The 16,119-nt window shown below is 47.8% G+C and overlaps 1 protein-coding gene across 1 annotated transcript in view; it reads left to right on the top strand.

Moving 5' to 3' along the window:
* The window catches only part of UCHL5 (ubiquitin C-terminal hydrolase L5), a 223,054-nt gene that overhangs the window by 94,896 nt on the left and 112,039 nt on the right, over positions 1–16,119 (top strand). Inside the window, exon 6 of the mRNA XM_086956996.1 lies at positions 6,957–7,087. Within this exon, the coding sequence (XP_086813122.1) occupies positions 6,957–7,087 (131 nt within the window). The remainder of the gene's footprint in view (positions 1–6,956; positions 7,088–16,119) is intronic.

Genomic DNA, 16,119 nt, shown 5'->3' with positions numbered 1-16,119 from the left:
GCACCAAAGCCTAAAACTGGAGGAAGAGCTTGTTCACCCAGACACCGACACAGAAGACCAGTCAAAACTGTATATTGACCCAGTAACTGGTAAAGTGACTGTTTATTCAAAAAAGAAAAGGCCTTTGCCAATACAAGACTTTCCTAGAATACCACTCAAAAAGAAAAGAGACTGTGATACCTCCCCAATACTTTTTGAACCTATCAATCCAGATATGACTACGCCATATGCCCCAACATCACTTGACTACAACCCAGATGAAGATCAGGATTCAGATGTAGGGTTTAGTTATCCACAAAACCCAACTGGAGACTCTAACCTACAGCCATGGGGTGCAGGAGGAAAACCAGACAATGAAGGGGCTCTGCCCATTACAGAACCTGCACTTTACCCAACTAAGCCATCACCCACAGAAGATACTGTGGCCTTTAATTCTTTACTTGATTGAGCGGCTACCTACCATAACGTAGGTATGCACTCTGATGCTATTGAAGAAGACTTTCTCTTTGACACACTAACAACATCTGAGCGGCATGTAAAAACACTCCCCATGTTGAAAGGCGTCTTAAAACACGCACATGACATTTTTAAGGACACTGCTAGGGCACGGGTCCTAAACCCTAGAATTGAAAAGAAATATAGGGCTGCACCCATAGATCCTACATACATCAAGGGTCAGCTACCCCTAGACTCCCTGGTGGTATCCAACGCACGTAAACTAGCTAATTCCCAAACTACCGGCGAGGCAGCTCCTCCGGACAAAGAGTCAAAAATCTTTGAGGCATCCGGCAAAGAGTAGCTCCCCAAGCGGCAAACTCATGGAGAATTGCCAATACACAGGCCTTGCTGGCCAGATATGACAGGGCAAACTATGACCGCTTAGAAGAAATTCTCCAACACTTACCTGACCCTTACAAACAGCAGGCAGATGATCTTATACAGGAGGGAAAGCTCATCACCAATGCCTCAATTAAATGTGCCCTAGACGCGGGAGATACAGCGGCCAGATCTATAAATGCAAGCGTGCTGCTCAGACGACACGCATGGCTCCGCATATCAGGCTTTAAGAATGAGGTTCAATCCACAATTCTTAATCAGCCCATCAACCCAGACTTTTTATTTGGTCCAGCAGTTGACTCAATTCTGGACAAAATGAAAAAGGATGCGGAAAGTGCAAAATCCATGGGAGCTCTCCAGTCCCAACAACACCGGGGCTCCTTTCGTCGCTCCAATTATAGAGGTGGAGCGCGAAGTAATACATCACAGCAATCCTCCAGCTACAAAAGTAACACACAATCAACATACAGCAAAAACACTAACAGGGGTGGATACAGAGGCAATAACACCAAAGAAAGGGAGGAAATGCAAATAGATCCTCCACTAACACCAAACAGTGACTTCTTGGCACTACCCCCAGACCATATAACACCGGTCGGGGGAAGACTGCAGCAATTTCTACCAATCTGGTTAAATATCACAACAGACAAGTGGGTCAGGCAAATTATCCAACATGGCTATTGCCTAGAACTCACCTCAACCCCACCCAACATACCACCTGTGCACCGTCCAATGTCACAGGAACATATAACACTACTGCAGCAAGAGGTCATCAGTATGCTGCAAAAGGGGGCCATAGAACCAGTCCCACTACAACATCAGGGAACAGGAGTATACTCCCTATACTTCCTAATTCCAAAGAAGGACGAGTCTCTCAGACCAATATTGGACCTCAGGCCCCTCAACGTGTACATTTTGACGGAGCATTTTCATATGCTCACTCTCCAGCAAGTCTTACCATTGCTCCGCAAGGGAGACTTCCTAGCAACTCTGGACCTCCAAGACACATACTTTCATATACCAATACACCCTGCTCACAGAAAGGATCTCAGGTTCACCATACAATGACAGCACTACCAGTTCAAAGTACTACCATTTGGTGTCACAACAGCTCCATGCGTCTTCACCAAATGTCTAGCTACCGTGGCGGCACATCTCAGAAGGCAACACAATCATGTGTACCCATATCTGGACGATTGGCTAATACAAGTGCCATCAGCCCAGCAGTGTGCCAACCACATGTCAAAAACCATCCATCTCCTGCACAGTTTAGGCTTCTCGCTAAACTACTCAGTCACATCTGACACCCTCCCATGTACAACAATACCTGGGAGCAACTGTAGATACACTGGCAGCAAAAGCATACCCCAATGCAGCACTTATCAACAGCATGCAAGCACTGATCCAAAAATTCAGGCCCCAACACTCAGTACCAGCTAGAGTGTTCATACAACTAATAGGCATGATGGCCTCGTGCATATTCATAGTCCTTCATGCCAGACTACACATGCGTCCTCTCCAAGAGTGCCTAGCAAGGCAGTGGAACCAGGCTCAAGGGCAATTAAATGACCTAGTGTTGGTGACCAGTCGGGCATACAACTCTCTGCATTGGTGTAATCCACAAAACCTTTGCAAGGGACGACTGTTCCAAGAGCCTGTCCCACAAATAGTGTTAACCGCGGACGCATCCCTACTAGGATGGGGTGCCCATGTCCTACACTACACAGTACAGGGACTCTGGACTGTACAACAAAAGAAGATGGACATCAACCTTCTGGAGCTGATGACTATCTTTCTAGCTCTAAAAGCATTCAAGACACACTTATGCAACAAAACCGTGTTGATCCGGACGGACAACAAAACCGTGTTGATCCGGACGGACTACATGACAGCTATGCATTACATTCAGAAACAGGAAGGAACACACTCCCCACAGCTGTCGCACCTAGCTCAAGCAATGTGGAAGTGGGCCATTCAAAGGAGCATGTTTCTTATGGCAGAGCACCTCCCAAGCAAGGACAATCAAGTAGCCGACCTGCTCAGCAGGCCCAGTCAACAAATGCACGAATGGGAGATTCACCCCAAAGTGCTCCAGCCATTCTTCCGGAAGTTGGGACACCCGGAGATAGACCTGTTTGCCACAAGCGAAAACGCAAAATGCCAGTACTTTGCCGCCAGGTTCCCACATCCACAGTCGCAAGGCAATGTGATATGGATGAACTCGTCAGGCAAATTTGCGTACGCTTTTCCCCCAGCTCCATTAATACCGCTAGTGGCACGCAAACTACGCCAACACTCACTAACGCTAATCCTAGTTGCCCCCACATGGGCGAGGCAACCATGGTACACAACGTTCCTAGAACTGTCATTGGTGCCTCATCAAAGACTGAGACTCACACCCAATCTACTAACTCAGAGTTATGGAGAAATCCAACATCCAGATCCGCAACAGCTGAACCTGGCGATCTGGCTCCTGAGATCCTAGAGTTTGGATACCTGAACTTGCCTCCAGACTGTATGAACATTATCAAGGAAGCAAGAAAACCCACTACCAGGGCATGTTATGCAGCTAAGTGGAAACGTTTCGTCATTTACTGCAGAAACAATCATATAAACCCATTTGATGCTTCTACTCAAAACATCATCTGCTATCTATTGCACCTACAACGCTGCAATTTAGCCTATTCATCCATCAGGATACATTTAGCTGCGTTACACCTTTCACTTTTTAGGGTGCCAGCAATTAAAGCGTTTATGGAAGGACTCAAACGCGTAATTCCTCCAAGACACCCACCTTCACCAGTCTGGAATCTAAACATTGTTCTAACCAGACTTATGGGAACACCTTTTGAACCACTACACTCATGCGAAATACAATTTCTTACTTGGAAGGTGGCTTTCTTATTGCCATTACTTCGCTTCGAAGAGTTAGCGAGCTTCAGCCATAACTATTCAAGAGCCATTCATCCAAATGCATGCAAATAGGGTAGTTCTCAGAACAAACCCTAAATTCATGCCAAAGGTGGTATCCTATGTCCACATAAATCAAACCATCGAACTGCCAGTGTTCTTTCAGAATCCACAAACAGTAGCTGAAAGGGCCTTGCATACTCTCTATGTCAAAGAGCTCTGCTATACTATATAGACAGAACTAAGGCATTTCGAAAAACGAAACAGTTGTTTGTTGCTTTCGCACCGCAACACAAAGGCAATCCCATTTCAAAATCAGGTATAGCCTGATGGATCGTTAAATGCATCCAGATATGTTATCTAAAAGCCAAACGCACCTTAACAGTTCCCCCTAGGGCGCATTCCACACGCAAGCTAGGGGCATCCATGGCTTTCCTGGGAAATATTCCTTTACACAAAATTTGTAAAGCAGCCACATGGTCAACAACACATACATTTACAAAACACTATTGTGTAGATGTACATTCAAAACAGCTAACTGCTGTAGGACAGACTGCTGCAGATGACACGGGTAGCACCGCTAAGGGAGATACTGTTAGACATTCTATGCACAGATATGAATTCAGCAGCCCACATGCCTCGAATGGAATATGCTACTTATCAGTATGCATCTGTTCTTGGCATGTAGGGCTGCTGACATTCATATCGCCCACCCACCTCCCCGGTGCCTGTCGCAGCTGCAGCATTCACTCTTTGCATCTCTTACTGTACTATACTCCATCTCTGCCACAATGGCTAAAACAATCTGAGGATGGAGAGGATGCCCATGCGCACTGTTGTCCGAAGGAGGAGCCACCTATCGTGTGATACTTAGACTCTTCCAGGACAACAATGTGCAATCATCCGGACCCAACACTAGGCTGCGATCTATGCACAGATATGAATGTCAGCAGCCCTACATGCCAAGAACAGATGCATATTGGTAAGTAGCATATTCCATCATCTACGTAGGAGACGATACTGATACCCCAACTTTGTGTGAAACGTGCTAATGAAGCTAATTAAATGTTAAATAGGGTTTGACTCCATGATGAGCACCACATCTAATGGCCCTAGACTGGGAGTTAAAGGGTGAGAGGAAGACCACCTGCTGTCTGTGTGTTAGGAAGGAACAAAACCATTTCAGAGTGCAGCTTATAACTTCTGCTCGCTTCACCCTTTGAAGGCGGATCCGGTGCAACACGATGTCGAAGGCGATGGAAAGATGTAGCAAGATGACCACGTCTTCTGCCCTGACTCGCGGTTGTCCCTGATGTATTCTGTGATTCCCAGAAGGGATAATTCCGTTATGAATCCAGCACAGAACCCATCTAGGTAGAATGTAGAATCTTGTTCAGTTCCACATAACTGGTGTCTGACGTTCACCAGTGATTTTAGCTTATTGCCAAGGTGTGGAAGGGGAGAGATGAGCCTATAACTGCTCAGGGTGTACAGGTTGGCGTTCGCTTTTTAAAAAAAAATGTATTTTTTATCAATGGAATGGCCGGTGGCTTTTCCCAGCTTAACAGCACCATGCAACTCTCTATATAGTGCATTGATTTGTGGGCTAATGGCATAGGCTGCCTAGTAAAGCATAGAGGGAGGATTGGGATCTAGGGTTGAGCCACATTTGATTTTATGAATAATGTACTCTGTCGGCCAGTGGAATTGGTTCGAAAGACTCAAGCCGTACCATGGTCGTGGCTGTGGCAGTGATGGAAGTTGACTTTAGGGTGTAGGTGTCCGACCTATTGTTTAAATTGGAATAGATTTTTTCCACTTTCAAGTGGAAAAATGAGGAAAGATCCTCAGCCAGGGATTGTAAGGTAGGTACACTCTGTTTGCAAGCCTCAGCCTGCAAAAAAACAATTACAATTTAAAAAATCGCTCTGGGGTGTTTCAGTGGCTGCAATTTGTGAAGGGAAAAAAAGCAGTTTTTGATTTAAAAAAAATATTTATTTGAAACTGTTTGAGGGCAGTGCTATAAGCCCACTTGTCCTCAATGTCCTAGTCCCTACGCCACCTCCCTTTCACTTGTTCGCATTTCAGTCTTTCTTCCTGAAGACCAGGCGTAAACTAGTTAGCTGAGGGTGCAGATCTTTTTCAAGAATATGATTTGAGGAGGGGTGGGGGGTGGCGTTTCTTAAAGTCTTTTAATAGGAGGAAGTTAAAGGAGGTGATGGTGACCTACATTCCCTTCGAGGTGATCCCCCTCAATCTGGGAGAGTATATGTAATAGACTGGCCTCTGGCATAGTCCTCCACGGCCTGGCGATACTCTCGGGCTTAGTTGGGCATTATCGGGTAGGAGGAAGGGATACATGAAGGGGCACAAAAAAAATGATCTGTCCAGATTAATGGAAGGGAGAACTGACCTTAAAGGAGGGGTAGAGAATATTAGTTCTAGTGTATGACCTCCGCTATGAGCAGCACCCACTGCCAATTGGGGAAAGTTGAGGTCAGTCATTGCCTCGCTAAATAGCCCTGCTGTCTGTTAGGGTTCTGGAGCTCATGACTTGGCAGAGTGTTTAACAAATATATAAGGATATATAGATGTATCTTTTTCTTTTTATCTAGAGTGCTACATCCTTGTTTTTGCCCAGTTTCTAAGCACTTACCCCTACAAAGGCAATAGAGCTGTTGCAAAGTAGGATTGAGATTTCACCCTGGTGGCACCAAATAGTGTAGTGGTTTAGCTGAGATTTAGAACGAAGATCTAGATCTGAGATCTGCTGATTGCAAATCCACCAACCTCGCCACTAGACCTGTCTGTCTTTGGTGATTTAGCTGCTCCCTGCCTGGAGACCTCTGTCTGGTTGGAGGTTTAATGTTAAAGGGTTTTGTATATTTTAGTGGAGATAAACATGAAAATAACTGATTTTTCTACATGTTCTGAACAAGTTATTTGACTTGTCAGTGTTAGTAGACTACTTTCCTTTTAGTGCCCAGGAATGCATAGCATGTTACTATTAGTGTTCTCTGTCATGATTGTTTGCTGTGTTTCTCATGAGAGGAGAATCTCTGCAGTGAATGTGCTAAAGCTGACCTGTCTCTTATACTGTAAACTTTCCATGTCGTGCATACATTTTGGAGAAAGTACATTTTTTTAATGTTGCTCATTGTTAAACAGCTGAAATGCTGCAATCTTATTTACATTTTCACCTATTGCAGGCAACAGATGTTCGAGTTTGATGCCAAGCCTTCTGCAAAAGATGAAGATGCCTTCCACTTTGTAAGCTACGTTCCTGTGTACGGCAGACTGTATGAGCTGGACGGGCTGCGAGAAGGGCCGATTGATTTGGGTACTTCATCTTTATTAGTGCTGAGCGCAAAATGCAATGTGTAGATCTGGTCTCTGACATGCTGCCGTTTTCATCAGGGATGGCCATTCTCTTATGATTCTTCATATTTTTGCTTTCCCTGCAATTTATGCAAATGACTTAGATGCCCTTTTCTCCTCTCTCCTAAACTTTCTGACAGATACCACACTGAACCAGGGTCCCCTTTGGTGGTGCACCTTAAGTGTTTGCTAAATGGCACATCAGTAATTCACAATAACGCACAATCATTGCGTGCAATGAAAGAAACTCTGGCTTGGTAAAAGGGTTGCCATTTAAGGCAGTTATCTTCTCCTACCATTCTGAAATATGCTTTTTAAAATCCTTTGTTTTGTGTGCGCAACAGTTTTTCAATTTTTATGTAATGGTATGAAAATGGCAAGGGATTTGCGAGATGTAAAGTTGTCTACTACATGCATATTCTTTAGACAACCGTTAGCGTTCCGTGAGTATGGAAGCTCGTAATATCGTCCCAAAATGTATTTTGTTTCAATTAGGACACTCGAGATTGCATTATGAAAATTGTTGAGCATTACTTAGAAACAAAGTATTCAGGGGTATGGTATGTACTCACTCAGAGTACTAGATGCTTAAAAAAATCTACCTATTGTGGAAAAAAATACCCTTGTTCCATTTGGTGCCCTGTGATGAGGTGAAGGTTAGACTCTTATTTGGTCAGGGTTTGGATTCTGACAAAACTCCGATCAAATACTTTTTAGATTATACAGGACTGTGGGCATACCAGGACGATGTCGACCTCTGATCTTTGAACATTCACAGTCTGTTTATATGCATAGGCTCTGTTTAGGAATCAGCTGAGTATGCTAGCTCTGAATATTCCAGCACTTTCAATATATCATAGCAGAGGAAAGGATGTGCAATTGCTCTGTTTCTTCAGTTTCTGAGTAATGCCTTGCCTGTTCCTCTGCCACATTTTCTTTCATAGCTCTGCTTCAAGTTGTAAATGAGTAAACCCAACTGCACAGAGTGGTCTGATACTGTTGAAACTCTGGCCCTTCCACACATTGTATTTTATATATTTTTTTCAAGGGGTTTTGTACAGTCCAAGCTAGATGATTCACAACCTTGCCTGGCTCCTGACTAAGAGCGCCATATTTGAATAGGTTGACCCGCTTTTTATTCTTTTAATGTTCTCACCTTTTAAAGTTTTTTTTTAAATGGTCTTTCCAATAACTGTCCCTTACTGGGGTGCATGTATAGGATTATCGGGGTGTCTCGGCCCTGGATTATTCCTCTTTCATTTCGCCAACAGATTTTTAGAGTTACTGTTCTGGTGCCGGCTTATTCTTCTTTCATTTCACCAACTGGTTTTTAGAGTTACTGTTCTGGTGCCAGCTTTCTAGCCACACCCCCACCCCCTCCTAGGGAGGGCTATTTAGTACTCCGACTGGCACGTTTGCGCCGAGTGCCGGAACCACTGCCAGTTCAGCCCCCAAATCGACCAGCACAATCACCTATTCAAGTAGGGTTCTGCTTTCCCTTAAACCTCCCATTTATAGCTGTACTTGTATTTATCTCCTCAGCCTCTGTTCTGAGATTGATAGCCATTGCAGGAAATGTAGGTTAAATTTTTTTTTTTTACTTTTTCAAACAAACAAGTTGTTTACAACACAACAGGCCAGCATTATATCAAATCTGTACAGGAGTGTACATAGTTATAGTATGTGCAATACATAATGCATCTGTAATAATACACGCCCCATTAACTCTCCACCAATACAGGAACGCATATTCATCATACATCTAGATAATTTTAAGAATCGGCAAAGAACATTGGCAAATGAAATTACATCGCATAGTACCATATAGAGGGCCTAAGATGTCACCGTCCTAATCTATTGAATCCACATAATCCAACTGCTGAGGTGAGGGAAGAACCCTAAAACAAGTAGAAAAAAATATCCCATCATATCAATGCCTCAATTTGAGTTTTTGCCCGCATTTGTCCCTATGATAGATTCTTGCTGAGCCCAGGTCAGGAATGGTTCCCAGATATTTCGAGGTCTAGAAGTAGGTGGCAAAAGCTCCCAGAATGTGCTTAGCTGTGTATGACCATATGTAACGTCATTAATCCACCCCTTAACGGAGGGCTCCCTTCTCAATCCCCAGTGGACTGCAACCTGCTGTTTAGCGAACACCAAGAGGAGTGCATGTAGCTTACGCAGCTTGGGCGGTGTACATGTAGGTGTATTTATATAGCGCAACCTGTCACCCAAAGGGCATCCTGGCGCTTGCCTAGGAAACCCGTCCTGGTATTCCCCTGTGAGAGGCCCCGGCGGGGTGTCCACAGGGTGAAAGCCAGGCATCCCGCCGCGAGGGGCCGTCGTGGAGATTAGGCAAGCTATTGCCCAGAGTTGCAGAGTGAGACCCCGTGAGTCGAGTAGGCACCGGAGCGAGAATTGTCGAGGCCGTGGAATTTTGAGCCCGAGACCCGCTAAGGCGGGGAATCGAACCCTGGTCCACGGTCGATCACAGCTTCTGGGTCTGCCGCCTCTAACCACTGAGCTACACTTCTCCTGTGTCCTTAACATAGCCTAATAAACCAAGGGTGGGAGATGGGGTGACCGACATACCAAGGATTTGATTCAGAGGTAAAAATCAGGGACCAGAATTCAGCAATTTTGGGGCAATCCCATGCTACATGCAAAAAAGTGGCACGAGTGTACCTGCAGCTCCAGCAGCTGTCGTCTCTGATTCCCATACGATATAGACTCGCAGGTGTTCTATAACATCTATACAAATATTTAAAGTGAATCAATCGCAAATTATAGTTGGGGGAGAGTTCAGTGAGCTGTCCACCCCTAAAATCCCACTGGGCTTAAGTCACCTGAGTTGAAACTTCACTGTTCCAGTGTTGCAGGGATTTAGGGGTCACCAACGGGACAGTGTTTTGCATATGTGAGTACAGTCGTGTAATGAGTTTGCGAGGAGACTGATATCAACAAGTAATTCAGTGCGGGTAGATGCAGAGGAGCCAATGGAAACTCCTCCAAAACTGCGCGGCACGCCGCTCGTAGCTTATAATGTAACAAAAGCTTAACAAATGGCACCGCTTGCCCCTCATCCGCTTCCTGGGGGAGGGTGGGGGGGAGGGGGGAGGGACTGAACGGGTCTCCTGGATACAGGTCGGCTCTCCTACGCATCTCATCCCACACCTAGCACAGTGTCCCAGAGGTGTCTATATCTTGATGTGTGATAAATTGCCACCTTAAGTGGGACAGGAGCCATAGCATCAGTTTCTACCGCTACATGGGGTTGGAAAGGCGTCGGATGGACCCAATAGTGCAAAAATTGAGCTTGGACACATAGTGCATAAAGATGCATGTCCGGGGGGCCTAGACCACCCTGTTTCAACGGAAGCGTCAACAGGCCCCAGGAGATTCGAGCCTATCCACGCCAGGGAGACCAACTGTGACTTCAAGGTGTTAAAAAAATGCTGTGTAAGAGGGATCGGTATGTTAACAAATAAGTACAAAAACTTCGGTAAAATAACCATTTTAGCCAATGCCATCTTCCCAGCCAGGGGCAGTGGTAACCCAGACCACACCTTGACCTTCTCCTCCAATCATTTGACAGCCCACCCGTAATTTAACTTCCACACCTCCTGTGTGTCTCGACTTATCCAAACCCCTAAATATTTAACCACTTCAGCCTCCCATCTCCGGGGGAACTCAGACGTCACCGAGGCCGTACCATCAGTCAGCGGAAATATCACCCACTTGGCCCTGTTGATGAAGATACCAGACAAACCACCAAACCGGATAAATTCAGTTAAAATGGATCTAAGTTTTCCTCTGCATTGATGATGTACAGAGTTACATCATCTGCGTATAGTGAGATTGGTAGGCTCCTGGAGCTGAACCCTACACCTCGGGCAGTGTGATGTTGTCGGATGCGGGCAGCTAAGGGCTCCATCCCGATCGTGAAGAGCAAAGGAGACAGGGGGCACCCCTGCCGAGTACCTCGCGTAGTAAGAAAGCGGTCTGAAAGCAAGCCATTCACCTTAATCCGAGTGCTGCTTAGAATATATAGCAGACTGATGAGGTTAATGAAGAGCGAACTACACCCCATGCGGCCTAATATTGCAAACCGATATGGCCATTAATGTAGGTTCAATCTTACTGCACTAGTGTCGTCCAGGAAATCCCATTCACTTGCCTCATTGAGGTCCTAGCATCAACTGCTGCTGTTAGCTTAGTGCGCGCTCATAAACGTGCGCTCTTTAGTCAAACATGCATTCAAACTAGCAGAACATATTGATGGCCATCAGCTGGGCATCCTTTTCATCACTGTAACATTAAACAACGATTTATCTACCCCTGACCTTATTTATGACCCCCATCCCGGGCTTCTTGTTTTCCAGACTTGAAAGACCGTCCAAAGGGGGTGGAAGGATCAGAATCCTTTATAAAGATAGCTTCAAAGCCAGATTCGATCCCTCTTCTAACCAAGACTGCGAGGCTCTTTCCTTTTGTGTGGAGTTAACTAAAAACCTATCCTTCAAAGGATTACTAATGTTCGAGGCATGTGGGCTGCTGAATTCATATCTGTGCATAGATCGCTGCCTAGTGTTGGGTCCGGATGATTGCACATTGTTGTCCTGGAAGAGTCTTCGAAGTATCACGAGATAGGTGGCTCCTCCCCTGGACTACAGTGCGCATGGGCATCCTCTCCATCCTCAGATTGTTTTTCGCCATTGTGGCAGAGATGGAGTGTAATACAGTAAGTGATGACCATGCCTGAGAATGATTCTGAGTGCTACAGCTGCGACAGGCACCGGGGAGGAGGGTGGGCGATATGAATGTCAGCAGCCCTACATGCCAAGAACAGATGCATACTGGTAAGTAGCATATTCCGTTCGAGGCATGTGGGCTGCTAAATTCATATCTGTGCATAGAATAAATAGCAGGTTCGAGGCATGTGGGCTGCTGAATTCATATCTGTGCATAGATCGCAGCCTAGTGTTGGGTCCGGATGATTGCACATTGTTGTCCTGGAAGAGTCTTCGAAGTATCATGAGATAGGTGGCTCCTCCCCTGGACTACAGTGCGCATGGGCATCGCCTCCATCCCCAGATTGTTTTTTTCCGCCATTGGGTTCGGATGTGTTTCGGTTCCCTCTGTCGGAATCGATAGTTGTTCAACTTTTCTACTCGAGACCAAAAGGTCTTCAGGCTGAGCGTCGGTATCGTTTCGTTCGGGTTTCTTGTCTGACTCTCAGCTCCGAACTCTTGCTACCCATCCGTGTGCTCTCGGCGCGGACGGGCCTACTCTACGCTCCAGCTATGGAACGAACTCCGTTCAAGAGGTGCCCGGTGTGTACCTCCAAATATTCACACCTCGACGTGCACACTGTGTGTAACAAATGTTTGTCACCGGACCATGACGAAGACAGATGCATGGCATGTTCGAAATTCCGGTGCAAGAAAACTCTCAAGATTCGTCAGGCCGCTAGACTCCAGGCCCAGTTATCGGCTACCCCGGCGCCCCCACCAGACAACATCTTCGAAGAATTTGTTGAAGACGACGACGCCATACAAGTTTCGGACTCTAGTCCCGCGTCCGAGGGGGATGCCTACGACGCGGGTGATGAGGACTTTGACGAAGCCGGCGACGAGGTAGGGGACGACGATAGTGCCATTGCCACCGTGGGGGATAGCTCGGAGGAGGAGCATCCCCAAACAGACTCAGGGGTCAACCCCCTTCATGCGGCCCAGGTCGAGGGATCGCCTTCGGGCCTTACCCAAGACCTCGCTACTAGTCCAACAGCCCCGCCTCCGGGCCCGGTCACGGACATTTCTGAGGCGCCACTCCCGTTAAAGAAAACGAAAGTGAAGCCATCGGGACCCACTCCCTCGGTTTCGAAACCGAAAGTGAAAGTTGCGCTGGTGCAGAAGGCTCTGGAGGAGTCAACTTCCAAACAATTCAAAATGGCCGACTTGAAGAGCCACGCCAAAATGGCCGACCCGAAGCCCTCGGGGTCGACGCCGAAGGCGAAGTTGACTGACGCGGCTGCGTCGGCGCTGAAGATGGCCGGGGTCGAGGACCCGAAGACGGCTCCAAAGAAGCGTCAGGGCGACGCCGCGACCCAGGCTCAGTCGGCGCCGGCCCTCGGGGGCAAGGAACGTGAGGTGTCTGCTCCGAAGAAGGTGCCTTTCGTCGAACCGACTCCCGACTCGGGGAGATCGCTCGAGCCAGTCAAGCCCTCTCCAGCCTTATCCAAGAAGGTCGCGGAATCCCTGCAGCGGATCCGGAAAAACGATGTGGTTCCCGAACCGGGAAACGTGGCGCCAAAGCACACGCCTAAGCCTGCGAAGGCGCAAACGCCTATCCGCTTTACCCTGCCGCCGAAGTCGACGCCGAAGGCTTTCGCTCCGAAGCATGGGGCAGGCAGGCCCTCGAAGGAGGTATCGACACCCAAAGCGGCATTAGTGGTGTCGAAGCTTCGGCTCCAGCCACTTGCTGAAGAGGAGCGTCGAGAGGTCATCATCGACGCCAATACTGGGAAACTGTCTCTCCTCAAAAGGAAAATCACCACGGAGCCGGTGTTGGAACATTTTCGGATTCCTCTCAAGAATAAGAGGGACTCTGCGGGGACTTCGGCCCTGATAGAGCCTATGTCTCCACAAGCCTTAAAACACTCGCCAACGCGTTCCAATGCAGGGGATGCGGACGATGAGGACGTCGAGTACAACTATCCGGCGTACTCGGATCCGGAGGAGGAGCACGAACCTTGGTCGGCCGGAGGCGACCCAGAGGACCCGCAGTCGGGCCAGGAACCGCAGTTTTTTGCGGCCAAGACTTCACCGACGGAGGACTCGGCGGCCTTCAACGCTTTGATTGAGAGAGCTGCGGCTAACCACGATGTCGAGCTGCAATCAGACCCTGTGGATGTAGACTTTTTATTTGACACTTTCTCAGTGGCTGAAAAGTCAGTCAAAACACTGCCAATGCTTAAGGGAGTGCTGAAGCACGCAACGGAGGTCTTCAAGGAGCCCACCCGGGCGCGTGTCATCAACCCTCGCATTGATAAGAAATATAAGGCAGCGCCCTCGGATCCAACATACATCAAGGGACACTTGACACTGGACTCGTTGGTTGTATCCAATGCTCGGAAGAGGGCGAACTCGCAGACCACTGGTGACGCTCCTCCCCCAGACAAAGAGTCAAAAATATTTGAGGCCTCAGGGAAACGGATAGCTGCACAGGCAGCTAATATTTGGCGAATCTCAAACACACAGGCCCTTCTTGCACGCTACGATAGGGCTCATTATGACACCTTAGAATCACTACTGCAACACTTGCCTGACCAGTACAAGGAGGCAGGAGAAATGTTAATTCAGGAAGGAAAGCTCATCACGAACGCTTCCATCAAATGTGCGCTGGACGTGGCTGATACAGCCTCCAGGGCCATCAACACTAGCGTGTTGCTTAGAAGGCATGCTTGGCTTAGGATATCAGGGTTCAAGCCGGATATTCAAACAACAATCCTGAACCAAACAGTTAATCCTGACCACCTGTTCGGCCCAGAGGTGGATGCGACACTGGAAAAAATGAAAAAAGATACAGACACTGCCAAGTCTATGGGGGCCCTCCAGTCTCAACAGTTTCGGAGAGGTTCCTTTCGCCGCTTCAATTCCAGAGGCACCTCAAGGGGTCAGGCATCGCAGTCCACACAGTATTATAAAAGTAACACCCAAACCCCATACACCAACAAAGGTAGAGGTGGCTACAGAGGCAACAACGTCAAGGGCCGGGGACGTGGAAACAACAGCTCCAGGTCCACCACCGCCAACAAGCAGTGACGTCTTGTCACTGCCCCCCGACCATACAACACCGGTCGGGGGGAGACTCCAGCAGTTCCTGCCCGCGTGGAAATCCATCACCACGGACAGGTGGGTCAAGTCTCTTATCCAGTACGGTTACTGTCTGGAACTTACTTCCACTCCACCAAACATACCCCCAAGGAGCCGTCCTATGTCCGGCGAGCACTTGCACTTGTTGCAGCAGGAAGTTCAAGTCATGCTGCAAAAAGGGGCAATAGAGCTCGTTCCATTGCAAGAAAGGGGAACAGGTGTTTACTCCCTGTATTTTCTAATCCCCAAAAAGGACGGATCCCTCAGGCCCATCCTGGACCTCAGGCCCCTCAACTGGTACATTCTCTTGGAGCATTTCCATATGCTCACGTTACAGCAAGTCCTCCCTCTGCTTCAGCTGGGGGACTTCCTGGCTACGCTGGATCTGAAAGATGCGTATTTTCATATCCCCCTGCATCCTTCCCACAGGAAGTATCTCAGATTTACGATTCAAGACCAGCATTACCAGTTCAGGGTTCTGCCGTTCGGGGTCACCACGGCGCCAAGGGTATTTACAAAGTGCCTGGCGACTGTGGCGGCGCATCTCCGACGCCAAAACGTCCACGTCTACCCTTACCTGGACGACTGGCTCATTCAAGCAAGAACAGAACAGCAGTGCGTCGACCACGTGTCCCGCACCATTCATCTCCTGCACGATCTGGGATTCTCTCTGAACTACCCAAAGTCCCATCTCCAGCCCGCCCATGTGCGACAGTATCTGGGCGCGACAATCAACACTCTGGCAGCCACTGCACAGCCAAATTCAGTGAGCATCGCCAGTATCCAAACGCTGATCCAACGATTCAGACCCCAACACTCGCTTCCAGCGAAAGTGTTCATGCAGTTGATAGGCATGATGGCCTCCTGCATCTCCATTGTCCCGCACGCGAGACTACACATGCGTCCGCTTCAGGAGTGCCTAGCACGTCAGTGGACTCAGGCTCATGGGCAACTGACAGACCTAGTGTTGGTGAGCGGTCGGGCATACAACTCTCTGCATTGGTGGAATCCACAAAACCTTTGCAAGGGCCGACCATTCCAAGAGCATGTGCCACAGATTATCCTGACAACGGACGCCTCTCTCCAGGGATGGGGAGCGCATGTACTCCATTACACGGTG

Source organism: Lissotriton vulgaris, chromosome 1_1 (genome assembly GCF_964263255.1).
Source record: "Lissotriton vulgaris chromosome 1_1, aLisVul1.2, whole genome shotgun sequence".
Lineage (NCBI taxonomy): Eukaryota > Metazoa > Chordata > Amphibia > Caudata > Salamandridae > Lissotriton > Lissotriton vulgaris.
This window is presented reverse-complemented; position numbering and strand designations above follow the sequence as displayed.